At 52.5% G+C, this 16,370-nt stretch overlaps 7 protein-coding genes across 7 annotated transcripts; 4 read left to right on the plus strand and 3 right to left on the minus strand.

The window, feature by feature from the left end:
• Positions 1 to 122: 122 nt before the first annotated feature.
• J4E79_006841 (uncharacterized protein) lies at positions 123 to 4,361 on the minus strand (the record flags this gene model as incomplete). Its single annotated transcript, XM_049355709.1, has 4 exons — positions 123 to 224; positions 275 to 1,084; positions 1,132 to 1,713; positions 1,758 to 4,361. 4 exons carry the CDS (start codon positions 4,359 to 4,361, stop codon positions 123 to 125), a joined length of 4,098 nt encoding a protein of 1,365 aa, XP_049209738.1.
• Positions 4,362 to 5,280: 919 nt separating this feature from the next.
• J4E79_006842 (uncharacterized protein) lies at positions 5,281 to 5,786 on the plus strand (the record flags this gene model as incomplete). Its single annotated transcript, XM_049355710.1, has 2 exons — positions 5,281 to 5,669; positions 5,765 to 5,786. 2 exons carry the CDS (start codon positions 5,281 to 5,283, stop codon positions 5,784 to 5,786), a joined length of 411 nt encoding a protein of 136 aa, XP_049209739.1.
• A 295-nt stretch (positions 5,787 to 6,081) lies between these two features.
• J4E79_006843 (uncharacterized protein) lies at positions 6,082 to 7,320 on the plus strand (the record flags this gene model as incomplete). Its single annotated transcript, XM_049355711.1, has 3 exons — positions 6,082 to 6,222; positions 6,339 to 6,497; positions 6,550 to 7,320. 3 exons carry the CDS (start codon positions 6,082 to 6,084, stop codon positions 7,318 to 7,320), a joined length of 1,071 nt encoding a protein of 356 aa, XP_049209740.1.
• Positions 7,321 to 7,500: 180 nt separating this feature from the next.
• On the minus strand, positions 7,501 to 9,252 carry J4E79_006844 (uncharacterized protein; the record flags this gene model as incomplete). The annotated part of the gene is made up of 1 exon (XM_049355712.1): positions 7,501 to 9,252. One exon carries the CDS (start codon positions 9,250 to 9,252, stop codon positions 7,501 to 7,503), a length of 1,752 nt encoding a protein of 583 aa, XP_049209741.1.
• Positions 9,253 to 9,710: 458 nt separating this feature from the next.
• J4E79_006845 (uncharacterized protein) lies at positions 9,711 to 11,336 on the plus strand (the record flags this gene model as incomplete). The annotated part of the gene is made up of 1 exon (XM_049355713.1): positions 9,711 to 11,336. One exon carries the CDS (start codon positions 9,711 to 9,713, stop codon positions 11,334 to 11,336), a length of 1,626 nt encoding a protein of 541 aa, XP_049209742.1.
• A 456-nt stretch (positions 11,337 to 11,792) lies between these two features.
• J4E79_006846 (uncharacterized protein) lies at positions 11,793 to 13,808 on the plus strand (the record flags this gene model as incomplete). The annotated part of the gene is made up of 3 exons (XM_049355714.1): positions 11,793 to 11,878; positions 11,926 to 12,511; positions 13,074 to 13,808. 3 exons carry the CDS (start codon positions 11,793 to 11,795, stop codon positions 13,806 to 13,808), a joined length of 1,407 nt encoding a protein of 468 aa, XP_049209743.1.
• A 793-nt stretch (positions 13,809 to 14,601) lies between these two features.
• On the minus strand, positions 14,602 to 15,457 carry J4E79_006847 (uncharacterized protein; the record flags this gene model as incomplete). The annotated part of the gene is made up of 3 exons (XM_049355715.1): positions 14,602 to 14,783; positions 14,836 to 15,374; positions 15,432 to 15,457. The coding sequence occupies 3 exons, from the start codon at positions 15,455 to 15,457 to the stop codon at positions 14,602 to 14,604; spliced, it is 747 nt and encodes a 248-aa protein (XP_049209744.1).
• Positions 15,458 to 16,370: the final 913 nt, after the last annotated feature.

Genomic DNA, 16,370 nt, shown 5'->3' on the forward strand with positions numbered 1-16,370 from the left:
CATTAGCTAAGTATACTCAACGCCCAAACGACACACAATGATGCAGAGGTATCAGAAAGCAAACGAACGCCAAAACAGTGACATGTGACATGTGACAAAAAGAGTCAACGGGTGGCTTTCTCTTATCGACGTGGGCCGCCCATGCCGCCCGTCATGCGACCACCCCCAGAGTTGAGACTCTGGCGTACGATCATTTCTGCCGCCTGTGCAGCAGCGAGGCGTTCCTATTGTTGGTTAGTAAGCGTAAGTATTGAAAAGGATTGATGATGCATACCTTCTGTCGACTTCTGTCCTTCAGGTACCGCTCCGCCTCTGGCCTCATTCTCAGTATCCTCAAGATCATGTCATCATTAGGCTCCGCCTGTGCTTCCTTTCTCTTTTCTTCCTTGGCTTTCTTCATTGTGCCAAGATTGCGCGACAGCATGATGGTCTTGTGTTTCCTAGTCGGCATCCCGACAAGCCCTGCGGCACCACCGAATTGGTGACCCATAGCAGGCGGCGCAGACATGCGGTTTAGGCGTTGGGATTGTTCTTGTTGTCGTCGTGCACTAGCTGCAGCCATTGACTCGGACGTACGAATCAGGTCTTCAGTAGCTTCAAAGTAGAAGAAGTTGAGGTTCTGCAGCTCGTGATACTTGGGTGACTTGAGCACGTCCATGGGCACACCCTCAACATTCCCATCCTCATCTACAGCGTGGAAGAAGTCGAAAAGCATCTTCAGCCACTTGAACACAATGTCAAGCTCTTGTTGTGTCAGCGGGCGCTGTTGCGAGAGCTTGTCGGATAGCGGGGGTACGAGTAGCGACTCTATAGTCGCGAGTGCCTCCTTCCAGAGTCTTGTCATAACCATGATCATTGCAGCGTCTGTCAACGTCTGCTTCATGATCGCGAAGTTTTCGTCGAAGTAGACGAATAGAGGACCGAGAGCTTGCGTGACGTCCTGTTGCGTAGGGCCTTGGATGACAGACATGGGCCTGGCTTGTCTGAAGTTTCCTAAATAGTTGGTGACCTTGGATGCTACGCCCTTATTGAGCAGGGCATCAAGTGAGCGACGCGAAAGCTTATAGCCGATAAATGATGAAAGCTGCCATCGTTAGCACAGATCTTGCGTTGTGATGGCAATTTGCTTACCTTATCCGTGATCTTTCGTGTCATGTCACGCTCAGTCCTCTTAAGTGTCCTGAATGACTTGCCGAAGTAGAACTGAATGTCGTCTCGCTCGCCTTCCATGCTCACACGCAGCAACAGACGACCCTGCGTATCCAAGTCAAGCCAGTATTCTCGGGGCATATAGTCTCGGAAGTGTGATGGATCGAGCTTGAGAGATGTCCGGCCGACGCAGTCATGGTCGCCCATAGCGTCCCAGTCCCATATCGTTGCAACGACGTTCAGCGGGCCATTAGTCGTGATGTCAATGGTCTCGTCCCAACGAGGGTTAAGGTTGCGGTAGATGACCCGAGTCTTTGCCAGCCGCTTCTGGTACTCATCACCGAGCACAACGTATGGGTCGCTTAGTCCATTCATGTCGCAAGCTTTCAGGTCTTCAGCCTCAATGATCTTGATGGTGAAGACGAAGTTGTTGTTTCGAAGGCGTTGCGTCGGGGGAGGGGAATGCTTTTGGATGACTTCGGCGCACGCATCGACGCCAATCTCGCGCTCGAGCTTATCTAGTTGTTGCATCGCATACTCAATGTTGTTGAGTTTGACAAGCGACTGTATTCGTAAGCATTGAACATGTCATTGAGTCGGATACTTACCTCTGGGTAGAATTGAAAAGGCTCGACCTTCTCCTTTTGGCTGTAGAAGTCCTTGACAGTCGACAACCACTTCTCTGACTTGGTCTGATGAGCGGCAGCCTCCTGCTCGGGGGTCAAACGATCCATCTCTTTAGCAAACTTCTGCTCAACGAGTTCGCAGTATCTCGCGAGTGCGACACCGATCGATTTCGATACGGCAGTCATGAATTTGGCGTATTGGACATCATTATCCCAGTTTAGTGAAACAATCTGCTCGATACTCTGATTGAAGGATCGGAAGACATCCACGACCGAGACACTGTGGCGCTCCTCGTCTGAAGGAATGGGGTTCTGCGACTCGATCTGGAATTGGTCTGCCTTGAAAGCGTTGTCAACCCACCCAATAAGGTTTTGATCCGTCATTTGAATCCATCTCCATACAAAGTCCTGTAGCTGATCTTCGATGCTAAAAGCGAAGTTTTTGCCTGGTAGAGCATCGCTGTGTATGCGGCGAATCTCAACAAGCTCTTTGTACAAGTCGAAGCCATCCTGCACGGGTACATCCTCTCCTTTGCTTTGAGCAACGTCCATGATCCGAGCGACAAGGTCTCGCGCATCTGCAGCGTAAGAGGGAAACATCTTCTCAACGAGGCAATTCATGGGACTAGCACCCATGACCTCTGGGTTCTTGCGGTAGCGCTTCTGTATCCGCTCGCATAGCTTGACCACAGCACGACCCAGCTCAATGACATGGTAGAACTCCCATTCTTCTTTGGTGTCCGGGATGTGCTTCGCTAGCAGCTCTCGGTATACGTCGCCAGCCTTGTCCCTCAGTCCGTGACGCAATTGTTCAGTGAACTGATCCATGTCTTCTTCGGTGCCGGGGAAAGTAGGGTCGTCGTAGATGTGGGTCTCAAGTATGTACATCACCGGTCCGAGTGCAGGCGGTTTGGTGTCGTATACATGCATCATCAGCTCATACAACTCTCTTAACAGGCAGTCGTGCAACGTTGACAGAATCTGCTGGTTGAGAGTGTAGTCCTGGATTGTCCATTTCGTTCGGTCAAACAACGACACTTGTACTGGAATATGGCTCATTCGATTGGACTTCTTGTCAGCTGGCGGTGGTTCCTTGACATAGTTGAAGGCAGCATCGAGGGTATCCAGACTGATGTCTTGGTTAATGTACTTGTCGCGTATGACGTCTAGGAACAAGACGAGACGGGAAAATTGTGGTATCCTCCATCGCAGGGCTATCTCATTCAAAAGCTCAGCCGATTGTTTCGACAGTAGCTTCACAGACGGGTTCTCATTGGTAGCTTCGGATGGTTCGAGATCGTTGTCCGCCAGGTCATACGTCAGTGCTTCATTCAGTATCGCACGATAGGTAGCACGTGGATCTGAAGGTATGAAGGTATAGGATGAGCTATCATTTGGGTCGTCGTTGAGGCTGAGCCCATTCATATCCACAGACTGGTCAATGACATATGAGGAGCCGTTCTCAGACGACATAGAACCCTGCCTCGAACCGTCTGAGTAGCCGGGGTCCAAAGAGGCATTGGGCTTGAAGTGTGGCACAGATCCGGGTGAACTCTTTGCGAGCTCGGGGTTCGACTGTATGATTGCCAGTATCATCTGCGAGAGGTCTGGCACCTCTTGGTTCTTCCATGCCTCGTACGCCTCCTCGGTATCGAAGTCGTCACTGTTCAGCGTCTTCTTGGTCATGAGACTGAGGTGCGCCTGGTATGTCTTGAGATCCTGCAGCGCAGCCTTCTCCGTCCATACGGACTTGTATCGGTTGATATCGGCTTGTACATCGGAGTACCCTACAGCGAAGATGCGTGACACTACCAAGACGAGGGGCATGTCTTTGACTTCATAGCTTCGCGGGACCTCGACTTCGACTGTTGTGCCACCCTGACCGCCATTGCGCTGGTTCTCCGCCGCCAAATCTTGGTCGTGTACGAGTAACTTCTTCTCCATTGTGGCCAACCGATGCGCAAGTTCGGGTCTGTCCTTTTGCCAGTCATGGTCTTTGAGGCAAGAGCTGACAAGACGTAGGAAGAGAGCGACGTGCCGATCTACCATGAGCTTCCAGCTGTCATCTCCGGGCGCCTTCCCCTTTTGCAGTTCCTTTGTGGCGTTGGAGTAGAAAATCAGGAGAAGGTCCTCGACTCTCCTATCTTTGTCCATGTTCTTCCTGAACGACGGGTCCTTGAATGCATTCAGGAAGACAGCGAACGTTCGCTTGACTGTGGCATCCTGGAACTCAGGCATGCGCTCCTGCCCCATCAACACCTTTGTGATCCGTTTGTCCAGTGCAGCCATGAAGTCGCGGGGGAAGCGCGTGCTCTTGGAGTCCCGTATGAGGGAGAAGTCCTTCATGAGGTCGTTTATCGAGGTCGACGATCGCTGGACGTGTTTGGGCGCGGCGGGCACATGTTGCACCCGCTTCTGCCGGGGCTGGAGGAGGTATGCGAGGTATGCCGCGCGGAGAGCGTAGAGATAGGCATCTTGGGCCGTGACGGGGCGCTTCCCCTGGGCGTTGGCTGAACTGCGTCGGCGCAGGCGGTCCTGGGCCTGGAGGCTGTTGATGCGGCGATTGCTCCCCCGGGTGCCGTCCATGGTGGAGTGTGTGGGAGGAATCAATGGCGTGGGTGGAGGAGTGCGGCCGCGGTTGGGCGCATGTCACGGCGGTGGTGGTGTAGTGCGTGCTCCCGGGCTGCAGCTGCCCAGTGGGATGTCCTAGCGGGGTCGTGCCTTCTCTTGCAATTTCTCCTACAGCGTGGCGACTCTGTCACTGGCCCTGAGCGGTCGTGTTCACTCTCGACCGAGGGTTGCTACTGCCGGCGGTATCTCTGGGCGTCGCGTCGTGGCCGACGTGGTTCCTGGTGGCGCGGAAGATCCACCGGAGTGCGTCACACGCTGTTCGGTGCAGGGAGCCAGGAGCCTCATATCGCGCTGACGGGGTCCGGCCACCTTGAAACAACGTTTTAATTAGCCGCACGTTTCTTGCTTGATAGCGCCATGTCAGCGTCGCTGCTAAACAAACAGCCGTTTTACTAGTAGCGGTACCCTCATCTGCTCATTGCGCATCTTATCGCCCTGGTACCAAGCACGTGCTAGCTATGGAGAGCTTCCGCTTCACCCACGCGTATCGATAGCGCGCCTCTACCATCGCACCTCCTACCACACACACGGATGCCCATCGCACATTGTCGCACCGGCTTGCTGGTATAGCCCGCGTTGAGTGGTGTATGCCTCCAAGCTCGGCACCCGTCGGCCCATTCACATGAAGGGCAGGAACTATGCCCATGTGAGCGCCTGCTGTCCCCTACAACACTATAGCAGTCGCGTACCACGGCCTGTGCCTCAGAACGTCGCCTTGGTCTCCTTGACCGAACATACAGCATAACGCAAGAAAATATCCCAAGTAGCCACATCCAGCGAACCGGTTCGTGCCAGCTGAAATCTACTCTACCTACCCGAATACACTGGCCATTCGCGTCAGACGATACACTCGTACCACCGCCTCCACGCCATCATGCCGGAGTCGCAAAGTCCCACAAACGCCGCCGACCGGCCCCGCCTTACCGAAGCCCAAAAGAAAGAGAACCACATCCGTTCCGAGCAGAAGCGACGTGAAGCGATTAGAGAAGGCTTCGACCGACTTGCCTCAATAGTACCCGGCTTGGAGGGACAAGGCCGGAGCGAGGCAGTTGTACTCGGGGGTGCCATCAAGCTTATGCGCGAGAAGATTGTGGAGCGACAGCAGATCATCGCCGACGCCAAGGCGAAGGGGATCGACACAACGGGATGGGAGTTGGACAAGGACACGATGGAGGCATGCGCTAGGCAGATGGAGCGAACGCTGGCCGAGGAGCGACAGGCGGAGAAAGAAGAGAACAGTAATGGTGTTGAGGTGAAGAAAGAGTAAGAACGCATGCGTTCAACACGGTATACACGGGATGAGAATGGGCTGGGATACTGGAACATGCGTACCAGGCGTATACGCGTCACATTGCTAGCAAGCAGCAATACACCCTTTGACTTTCCGCATGAGTCGCGTGGGAGGGCTTTGAGAAAGAGGTATCATAACTCCCCGGTCAGAAGTAAAGTGCATTTCTTCGCTATCCTCAAATCAAAATGATGATTAATCCAACTAAGACTTGAGACAAACTAAGAACAGAGCGCATCCATGTAGTAGACATTCACCCGTGCACACACCATGCGCTTATCGATAAGACCCAAAATTATCCTTCACATGAAAGAAGCCCCACCAACCACCAAACTAACATCTTGCATATCAGTCTAACCTGATCCAACCCCAGTTCAGCAGTCCATCATGGCATTCAGTTTCGGCTTTTCAGGCGACGACATAGAAGAAGACCCCAACGATGTGCAAGAGCAAGGGCAACAGCAAACAACGACAGATAGCAATGTCCCGCCACCTATTGCGGCCAAAGCACATGATCTCGATGAGCTGGTAGGTATGCGCTTTTGAATTCTCTATAGACATCGGACAATCTCTCAAAACTTTAACCTTCTCTCTCATCGAGATGATAGTAATATTCCTACGAGCGAAACTAACAAGGGTCCTAGCTAGCCAGCCTCCCAGACAAACTCTCCTACTCAACCATCAACATAACCAGCCCCAAAGGCTTCGCAACCCGCCTGCCCCGCCGCGAACTCTTCGATGTACGCCTTCAACTCATGGCCGAAGACGATGGATCTTCCCAAACACCTCTGACGGGTCTCGATGTAATGCCTCCCTATCCCCTCCTTCCATCCACAAACTGACACTCACCAAAAGGACTCCGACCTCCGCCAAAATGTCTACGAAGGCGGCTACAAGACCTGGGAATGCAGTCTCGATCTCGTCCGCTACCTGCTCGATCGTGGACCGCGGAAAGATCTCGATGACCTTATGCGCGTTGGTCATGTCATTGAGATGGGTTGCGGGTCTGCGCTGCCTTCGCTTCTCCTTTTTCAGTACGCGGTTACGAATCAACTCGGCATCTACTTCACTCTAACAGATTACAACGCCGACGTTATACGGCTTGTTACTCTACCCAATCTACTTCTGACATGGGTGGGTGCGCTAAGTGCCGAGGAGACTGCAGCGCTGTTCCCTGAGACGGGAAATCCGCTGTTGGGACCGGAGGAGAGTAGCGAGTTGTACATCACCTCTGAAATTCTCGCTGCTTTCAAGAAGACGATGAGTGAGATTGGGATTACGATGACGTTTATCTCGGGGTCTTGGACGCCGGTCGAGAAGCTTTTGAAGATGGTTCCTTCGTCGTCGGATTTAAACACGTTCATCTTGGGTTCGGAGACTATCTACTCGCCAGCTTCACTCACGGCGTTTACTGATGCGGTTGTCGCGCTGATGGGACGGGTGAAGACGGGAAAGACGATGGTAGCGGCGAAGAGAGTCTACTTTGGGGTTGGAGGTAGTGTTGATGGGTTCAGGGAAGCTTGTGCACAGAGAGGATGTGTGGCCTACGAGATGGAGTTCGAAGGCCTAGGCGATGGAAGCGATGGAGGTGTAAGGAGATGTTTGGTCGAGGTGCAGATGTATTGAACTTTGTAAAAATAATGGTTCATTGCGGTCATGAGTTATGGATGAGATGGGTATCTAGGGATGTACCAAGTAGAAAAATGAAACCAAAAGGAAACTAAACACAGTCTTGCGAACGCCGTCAAAAAATGTTCAAGTACTGATCCAAGTTTCTCCAATTCTGCTGGTGTCGAGACGATCTTACTACTTCGCCCTCACGGTGACTGTCGGTCCAGGCAGCTCCCTTCTACCCTCGCCTTCTTCGCCGCCACGCATAAGCCTCTTATACGTGTCCCCCTCAACCCTCATGTGCTCTCCACGACTGACCTGCAGCCTATCCACACCCTTCCCGATAGCATCGATATGGTACTCTAAAGGCAGATCACTTCTATAACCCAGCATCTCTGGCGCCGCAACGCCCTCTCGTAAGTTCTCCAACTCGGCCTGGATCTCCTGTAGCTTGAGAAGTGTGCCTGACACATGATTGACCGCTCTCTTGCGATAGGCACCAATGTTGGCAAGTAGATTGAGGGACTTGGTGTTGGCTTTCACATCGCCGCGGTTACCCCCAAGTTTTGTCCAGAGGCTAGAAAGGAGCTCTTCTTGTCTGCCCGTTATCGTCTGGTCATCGCCTGTTGCAATTTCGTAGATGGTGCCTAGTCGCTCATCAAGGTTGTGCAGAACAAGAAGCAGAGCTTGAGCTGTTTCGATAAGACGCGTAATTTCGTCTTTGTTCTTGCTGACGTGTGAGACGTACTGGTCGAAGATGCGTTGTTGGAGCGTTGGCGGTGGCGCGACGAACGCACCCGTGACCTGGTTGATAACTCGGCCAACGGCGCCAATGGAAGCCTCTTTCTCCGAGATACCAGACAACACGTTCATGGTCCAGGTGTTTGTCGCGATTACACGGTCCATGGCTGCGCCTATACGACTGTTGTAACGGGAGAGATCGACGGAAGCTTCGTTGGCTGTCTGCACAAAGTACTCGAATTCGTTGTCCAGTGCCTTTCGGCTCGGAAGACGAGAGTGCTTGACAAGAATTCGCAGGTCACGAATGGCCAGCTCAGAGTTCTTGATCGTGGCTGGCAGGGCAGAGGTATCCTTTGATGCGTCCAAGATATCCTCAAATCGGCTTTGAACATTGATGAGTTCCTCGAAGTCGGCCTGAGGCTCTGACGTGTCTAGCGTAGCGCATGCGGGGATGAGGTAAGAAGAGCCTGGTATCGCGCAAACAGGCCCCATGACAGCGTTTGATACCGTGGATCGTAGTATTCCAGATGCTAGCTGAATGCCGAAGACTAGGATACCAACACCAAGGGCGACCCCTAAGAACGGCTTGATAAAGTGTCGCATCGCGTAGGAGAAGATGTCTAGGAAGTGGGCGAGGAGTGGTGCGGCGACGTTATCCCAGAAGAGGTTCACGTAGTGCCATGGGCTCACTTCTTCCTGGTTTTGTTGTGGCGCTTGCGGGTATCCGCTGGCAGACCCTTTCGTGAAAGGGCTGCCTGGTGCAAGGGGCGAGTCTGATGGGCGGTTTTGGGTCGTGTTTCTTACTCGGTTCCGCGGCTGGGATTTTGTACCTGGCGAGCCGCTGTAACCACTCGGCGAGTTACTCATGGAAGGCATGATGAAGCTCGGCTCGGATGCGTCTTGTTTTGGTGTTCTGTCGGGTCCTATCCTTTGCGACTGGCTGGCTTTCGTCCGACTTGCTGGCTTCCTCACGGGCCGAGCGTGCGTTTGCGCTGTGGGTGTTGACTTGCTAAGATGATTGCGCTTAGGTCTGGGTGTCACGGTCGTCCGTGGTTCTTGTACAGTTTCTTTGTCAGAGTCCTCTAATTCCAATTCGCTGGCTTCGTCGCTGGCCGAGTGAACGGAGCCCTCGTCACCGGATGCGTAGTCAGCGTCGCCCCAGCTACTTCCCAAGCTGTGTTCGAGTCGCCGTGAACGTGCGCTCATATTCAAAGTTGATGGTATCTAGGTCTGTGACGTGGGGCTGACGGTTGGGTGGGTCAAGGTAAGAGTGCAATACAGAGCAGGTGGTAGTTATAGATTTAGGCAGTGGTGTGTCTAGTGATGACCCAAACTGTCTCACTGACTGCCTTTGTGTCGTTGTAGGAGGCTGGGTAGAACAGGTTGCCACTTCCTACGTGTGACGTGGGGCCTGCCAATCAGGCTTCTGGCGCATACTGTGTCTTAGTGCATCGCAGAGACATCGAGCACTTTTGTCGTTAGTGGAGTTCCAGAGCGATGGCCCTAGCACTGTACCTGTAGTACCCGACTGCGTTCGGGGTTTGAGTGGTGTTGGCGTACAGACGCGTCGACGTCATGTTCGAGCTCGCGTGCGCCAAGACGACTAGTCCAGAAAGTGCATCCTGAACAGCACGCGAAGTTGGTGCAGGAGTCAAGACTTTCCGATGTCACTACGCCAGCTTTCCCTTGCGCTACGGACTGCAAGACGGGCGCAATTAGAACCAACGAGGTGGCGCCAGCATGGACGTCTTTTCGCGCGCAGCTGCTCTTGCTCCGCGCCCCACCAGTTGCAGCACACGGTGACCGTCTCGTCTGAAGCACCCGCCAGTGCGCAATTGAACCCTACAGCCGGCACCCCGCCTACACCTCCTCTCGACCATCGAGCCCTCGCGCAAACACACAATCTCTTTATCACATCTCCATATAGCCCCGGCTCGCCGCTCATCCTTCCCAACGGTGCCTATGTCTTCCAGAAGTTGCAGTCGTTCCTGCGTGCGCAATATCCACAGTTTGGCTTTCAAGAGGTCATCACACCCATAATATACAAGAAATCGCTATGGGAAAAGTCCGGGCACTGGGAGAACTATGCGGAGGACATGTTCAGCGTGCAGGGAAGAGGGACAACGGCGCAGATACCTGAAGCAGAAGGCGGAGAAGACGGCGAGTTCGGTCTGAAGCCCATGAACTGCCCCGGCCACTGTTTGCTGTTCAGAGACGAGATCAAGAGTTACAGAGATCTCCCAGTTAGACTCGCCGACTTCAGCGCTCTGCACCGGAACGAGATCTCAGGTGCCTTGACAGGACTGACTAGAGTCAGGCGGTTCCACCAGGACGATGCGCACATCTTCTGTCGGCCAGACCAAATTCTGGCAGAGATTGAGCAGACGCTCAAGTTCGTGGGCATGGTATACAACACGTTTGGACTGGGACCCTACAAGCTGCATCTCTCTACTCGGCCCAAGGACAGCTTCATCGGCACCATCGAGGAGTGGGATCGTGCAGAAGAGCAGTTGACTACCGCGTTGAACAACATCGGAAGCGAATGGGCAATCAACGAGGGAGACGGAGCGTTCTATGGCCCAAAGATTGACATCATCTTGAAAGACTCGAACGGCAAGGAACATCAGACGGCAACCATACAGCTCGACTTTCAGCTGCCGCAGCGCTTCGATCTGCAATACCAAGCATCACCGGAAGAATTGGAGGCAGGACCGCAGTCGTCTATGGATGCAGGACTGGATCCGGCTCTTCGCCGCCCAGTCATTGTACATCGCGCCATCTACGGTTCCATCGAGCGTTTCATGGCTCTACTGATCGAACACTACGCTGGCAAATACCCTTTCTGGCTTTCGCCTCGACCAGCCATTGTCTTGTCGCTTAACTCAGACCCTAAAGTCCTCGAACATGTCTCGCGCATACAATCTGTCCTTTCCGGTCTCACACCCTCCGACGCACCAGCCACGTCCGCATCGTCACCCAAGCCCTTACCGTTATCGACTATACACCTGCCCATCGATGTCGATACAAGCGACCGCTCGCTCGGGAAGAAGATCGCCGAGGCACGAACAAAGAAGTACAATCACATCATTGTGGTTGGCGGCAAAGAGGTCGAGAGTGGTAGCATGAATCTTCAGATCGTGAACCAGCCAAATGAGGAGTCCACTATAGAAGCGATACAAGTTTCTTTGGGGAGGACACTTACTGACAAAGAGAGATCAAAAGCCACCGTGAACGTCGACCTAGATGGCGCTAGGAAATACTTCGAGAACCTGGCCAATTCGTTCTTGTAATACAAAGTCGATTCGGATTCAAAACCTTGTCTATGTTCAATTGTGTGACAACGTAGTTGCCCGGTGTTTAGTCTCGCTGTTTGCTCTGCCCGTTTTTACGATCCGTCATTACATGCGGCCGATAACGACATTTCGCACCCTATTTCGAGAAAAGTTCCTAGTCTGCGTAGTATAGAACAGGCTTTGCCAATGCTACTACACCCCGAAGGCTTGTCGACCGCATTGCGACATCTAAGTAGCAAGGTCTATCCGCATTTATCAAGGGTGTCTCATGTCCTCAGAGTCGAATTACCGATTGGTGTTCTCGCTCTCACTTTCACTTTCACTTTCACTCTCACTACCCGAGCACCGCCAAGACAACTAGTTCTTGCACGGGTACCTCAAAATTCTTCTCGATCGCTCACCACGTCACCAATCCCTCAGCGACGTTTCTTGTTCACGACCCTATCTCACGCGATGGCGACCGAAGTGCCGTTCACCGCCGACGCCGTACGCAGTATAGAGCTAATTCCTTGTGCACATGCGCCCACCAAACCACCAGCGTGAGTCCGAAACAATTCCAGCCATGCGTTCTTGCTAACAATCTCAGCCACGTCTACGACAAGATCATTACCGTCGCGGTCGGACCGGACAATGCCAAGAAGAAGTTCAAGATCTATCGCGGGCTCCTGTGTCACTTCTCCAGCTACTTCGATCGCATGCTCAACGGTTCCTTCCGGGAAGGTGGCTCAACGTACCTTCGACTAAAGGATACCGACGCCGACACCTTCGACGTGTTCTTCTATTGGCTCAATGCTGGTGTTGTAGGTCTGGCGGACAGCGGAGGCCTTCTGGACTGGGGGAAGGTAATGAAGGCCTACGTGTTCTCCGACTTTCATCAGGCGCCTATCTTCAAGAATGCTGTCCTAGAATCCCTCTTCAATGGCTGGATAAAAGACTCAACGATCACGCTTTGGGTGACAGAGGTTTTGTATACCAAGACGTGTGATGGAGACTCGATGAGGAAGCTCATTGTCGACATAGTGGCTGCGACAGGCGACTTCGATCGGCAATATAGAGATTATATCACCTCCGCGCACAAGGACTTTCTGGTTGACATGCTTATGGCATTTAAAGAACAGAATTTAGTCCCCGGTCAAGGCAGGACAAACAATGGATTCGCTTGGCTTGACGAAGTGCGCAACAGCTTTTGTCAAAGATATCATACGCACAGAGAGAGGGAAGCCTCATAAGGAGACTTCGATTCGTAAGTCTACGTCTCGGTCGTGGCAGTCCAGTGGCAGTCGCTGATCCGAGGCGCAGGTGCACTTAGGTGGTGGTGGGCCAAGCCTGTTGTCTTTCCTTTGGTTTAATAGTAGAGCTGCGTGCGTAGTGTTTGCAACGGCTATTCCACCTGTCCGATCCATTTTGACTGTACGCATGCTACCCTTTTGATGTCGCACTCCATGACCTTACTATGGGGCAACATCAACGTCGTGCCAGTTCAAAACGGAGCATATGTATTGACTTTTGTGTTATTATCCCCTTCCATCGACCAACAGATCTTCGAGCTGGCAGTATGCCTGTATATCGCTACTAGGTAAGAGTGAGTAATTTAGCTCAAAAGCATCTTCACCTTCACCTTCACTTCGGTTCTCGGCTAGTGGAGTCTGCCACTTATAGCAAGTACGTGAACAGTCTTTACACCTCTTGAGCACTTTTATCAACAACATCTTTAATTCCTTGAACGAAACCAAGTTCAACACTGTTACGATGAGCTACCCACTAGTACAGTGCGCACACCCGTGGACCGCGCCTACCATCACCAACAAGCACGACACAGTCACGATCAAGGTTAGCGCCGGCAGCAATATCCAGAAGTATGACCTACATGTCGAAGCACTCAGAGCGCGCTCGCAACACTTTCATGAGGCCCTTTCAGCCTCCTCAAACGAGGAGCGCACAGCGATCCACCTCGCGTGCTCTACGCCAATGCGATTCGACGTCTTCGCCAACTGGCTTTACAAAGGCAGCCTAGACTCCAGCAATGATACCAATTTGAGATACCTCTTCTTATGCGAACTCCACGTATCCGCCAACACCTTCGACATCCCGCTCCTGCGCAACAAGATTGTGGATGTGTTCTTCAACAAGCTTTTGCGCGACGCACAGCCACTACCCTACGACATCATGAACTACATCGAGGAGCATCTGAGGGACTCTGCTTTGAGGACCATGATGCAAGACATCATGCTGAACTGCGGTGACACGGAGGACATGGCCGAGTGGAAGGTCAACCTTGCGAAGGGCTTCAGGATGGAAGGTGGTAGAAACAAGGACGTCGCTGAGACAATTGGCAAGAGTTCAGATGTGAGAGAGTACTTGGTCGCATTGAGGGGTAAGGTATGCGAGAAATATCACGAGCATGTTGAGAGAGATGAGATGGTCGTGGAACGTGAAGAGATGTGGTTCTTCGATCCACCTCTAAACTAAGCGGGAAGCACTTTCATGGAGTATGAGACGTCCGACATATGGATGAAAACGAGGTTGGAATGGAAAGAGTGGGATGTCGTAGTGGCATTTGATACATTCAGTTGTCATATTGTACATACGAACAAAGTGATCTGGTTAAACTCACTGGAACATGGTCGCTAACATTATGACTCCTGACACAGTATAAGATGAGCTCCTGTCGAACTATGTACCTTGGTATGAAGGACTGTACTCGCAATGCATGTGCGGAGGCTGTGCATACCTGGGCAGTTCTTTCCAATGTTTGCACTAGCCTAACGCTAGTCTTCGTCGGGTAAGGCCCTGATTTCGCTGGCTGACGTCATGAGCTCGCACGATGGAATCCAACTACTGTCTCGTCTCAAACCGACCTGCTCCAAAGATGATCCATGAACGTTCCCATAGCGCTTCCTAGCCTCTTCTGCTGACGATCGGGGTATATCTGCAAAACCGCAGCCATGCAACGCCGCGCAGCGCTTGGCCGCACCAAACAGAGTGTGGCGTACGAAATTCAATGTCGCCCAAAGCACTCTTTGTGTTCGGCGCTCGCTGATCGGGGATGGCGTCGTATTAGTTACGCAGGAAGGTGCTAGACAGCGGTATAGGATGAAGGCAAGCGCAGCCAATCGCGTGTAAGTCGGTATATAACAAGACCGAAGAAGGGCGGTGATGAGTCCATGGAGTACACCGCAAACGGATCCTTCCGGTCCTTTAGTAGCTCGAGACTGCTAAGACACATGTCGCAAAATACAACTTCTTGACAGCATCGCCGCCTTCAACGGAGATTGAAGCGTACCTTGTCTAGCACGCGGCTGATGGGCACAGGCTTCTCGTTCACAAAGGAAACCTCGGAATCGGTGCGTTCCTCTACGAAAGAAGCTCGAGATGCCGGTGGCGATATCTCCGGATCAGCCGAACGCATCGTCAGCCATTGGGTGACAAGCATACCGAGACAGACTGAACTATGCATCAGCGTTTGTTGACCACAAGGGGCGAATCGGGAACTTACTATCAGCGAGGCACATGAGCAGACAAGCGTGGCTCATCTTCGCGAAGTTCCAGGCGAGAAATAGGCTATTGTTGCACAAAGTGACAAACAACATGAAGCCCGAGCCAACAACATTTCGAACCAGCATGACTCGCAAGTTATTACGAGAAGATACGGCCCGTCGTGTTCCTTTCATCCAAAGTCGGAGTCTCTGCATCGAAGAGCCAGTTGGTGTACCAGCAGTGTCGCTTGCGAAACTGAATATCCTAGGTGCCGATGAGCCCAGTGCTGGTCGAAGCTGCCAGACGAAGATCCCCGTGAGAACAGTGTTCATCAGGATGTCCAGCACGATGATCGCAATTGTAGCCGGTCGCTCGATGCCTATCCTGCATTCGCCTGTCTGGTGGTTCAAGATAGCCATTGGGTTGACAAACTGCCATCCCATGATAGCGAGGAAACCACCCGTGACAAAGATCCCTCCGAAGACATACAGCATATCCCTTGTGCGATCCACAAAGGGAGCTCGTACGATATGAACGCGCTCCAGCAAGAAGAGATATCTGTATGTGGTTCAGCATCCGGATTTGGGTGAGCGTCATGCACGAGTAAACACTTACAGTGCTATCTTGTCCGCGCTATACATGGCGATGCAGACTCGTATGGCAGCATGACATTGAGCATCCGTTTGCAGACCCAGTCCAGCTATCTGTATGGCTGTGGCAAATAGAAAGGCCGAGCAGATGAAGCCTTGCGCGAACACGAGTACATCCGACACCCGAGTTTTGGACTTCTGGCCAGCCATGCGGCCTGCTCGATATCCTACCAAACAGTTAGCAAACGTATTGAACGACCTCTAGATACGAAACGGTCAACATAAAATTCGAATGCACTTACCCTGGGCCAACGCGAGAACAAATGCAAACAGAATGCATATGATAATCACTGCCACGCGATGTGGTGGCAGCTCGTCCAGGTTGACATGTTTGTGGCTTTCGTCCCGAGTAACAAGAAAAAGCGGAGACATTGGCTGCGCAGCCACACCAGCGATGGAGATTTGCGCAAAGGCAAATAATATCGCAAAGGTAGAAGATCGCATCAACGCTGCCAAGGTGTCCGTTGAGACATGGGGAGTGGTCTCACGACATATAGGTTCACGAAGCGAGCTCTGATCAAGTGTTCAAACTAATTTGCGTATTACGCCGTGGCAAGACTTCTCACTCAACGTCAATCAATCACAACACGGTATATCCTCGATCTATCGGATCGTAGGGCAATATGTCAAGGGCTAGCGCATCAGTGGACGAGTCACCGCTAAAGCTTACTTCAACGGTTCCGACGAGGGAAAGCTGGAGACAACTCCGTAGCGCCGAGCAAGCACCCCGTAGCGAGCCTTCCACGCGCTATGGTGCGGAGACGTTGCGCTACAGCCCTACTACTAGACACCGTTGGGCTCTAGAAGTCTTGATCGGCTGGAGAGTTTTGACCGCTGCTTCATGAGATGCAGAAGTCGCTTCAGCCACATGTTTGCGCCTCCAAAACGACCACCGTGAAGGCTC

The sequence above is a fragment of the Alternaria viburni genome (genome assembly GCF_023758015.1).
Source record: "Alternaria viburni strain BMP 2772 chromosome Unknown scaffold_14, whole genome shotgun sequence".
NCBI classification, from domain to species: domain Eukaryota; kingdom Fungi; phylum Ascomycota; class Dothideomycetes; order Pleosporales; family Pleosporaceae; genus Alternaria; species Alternaria viburni.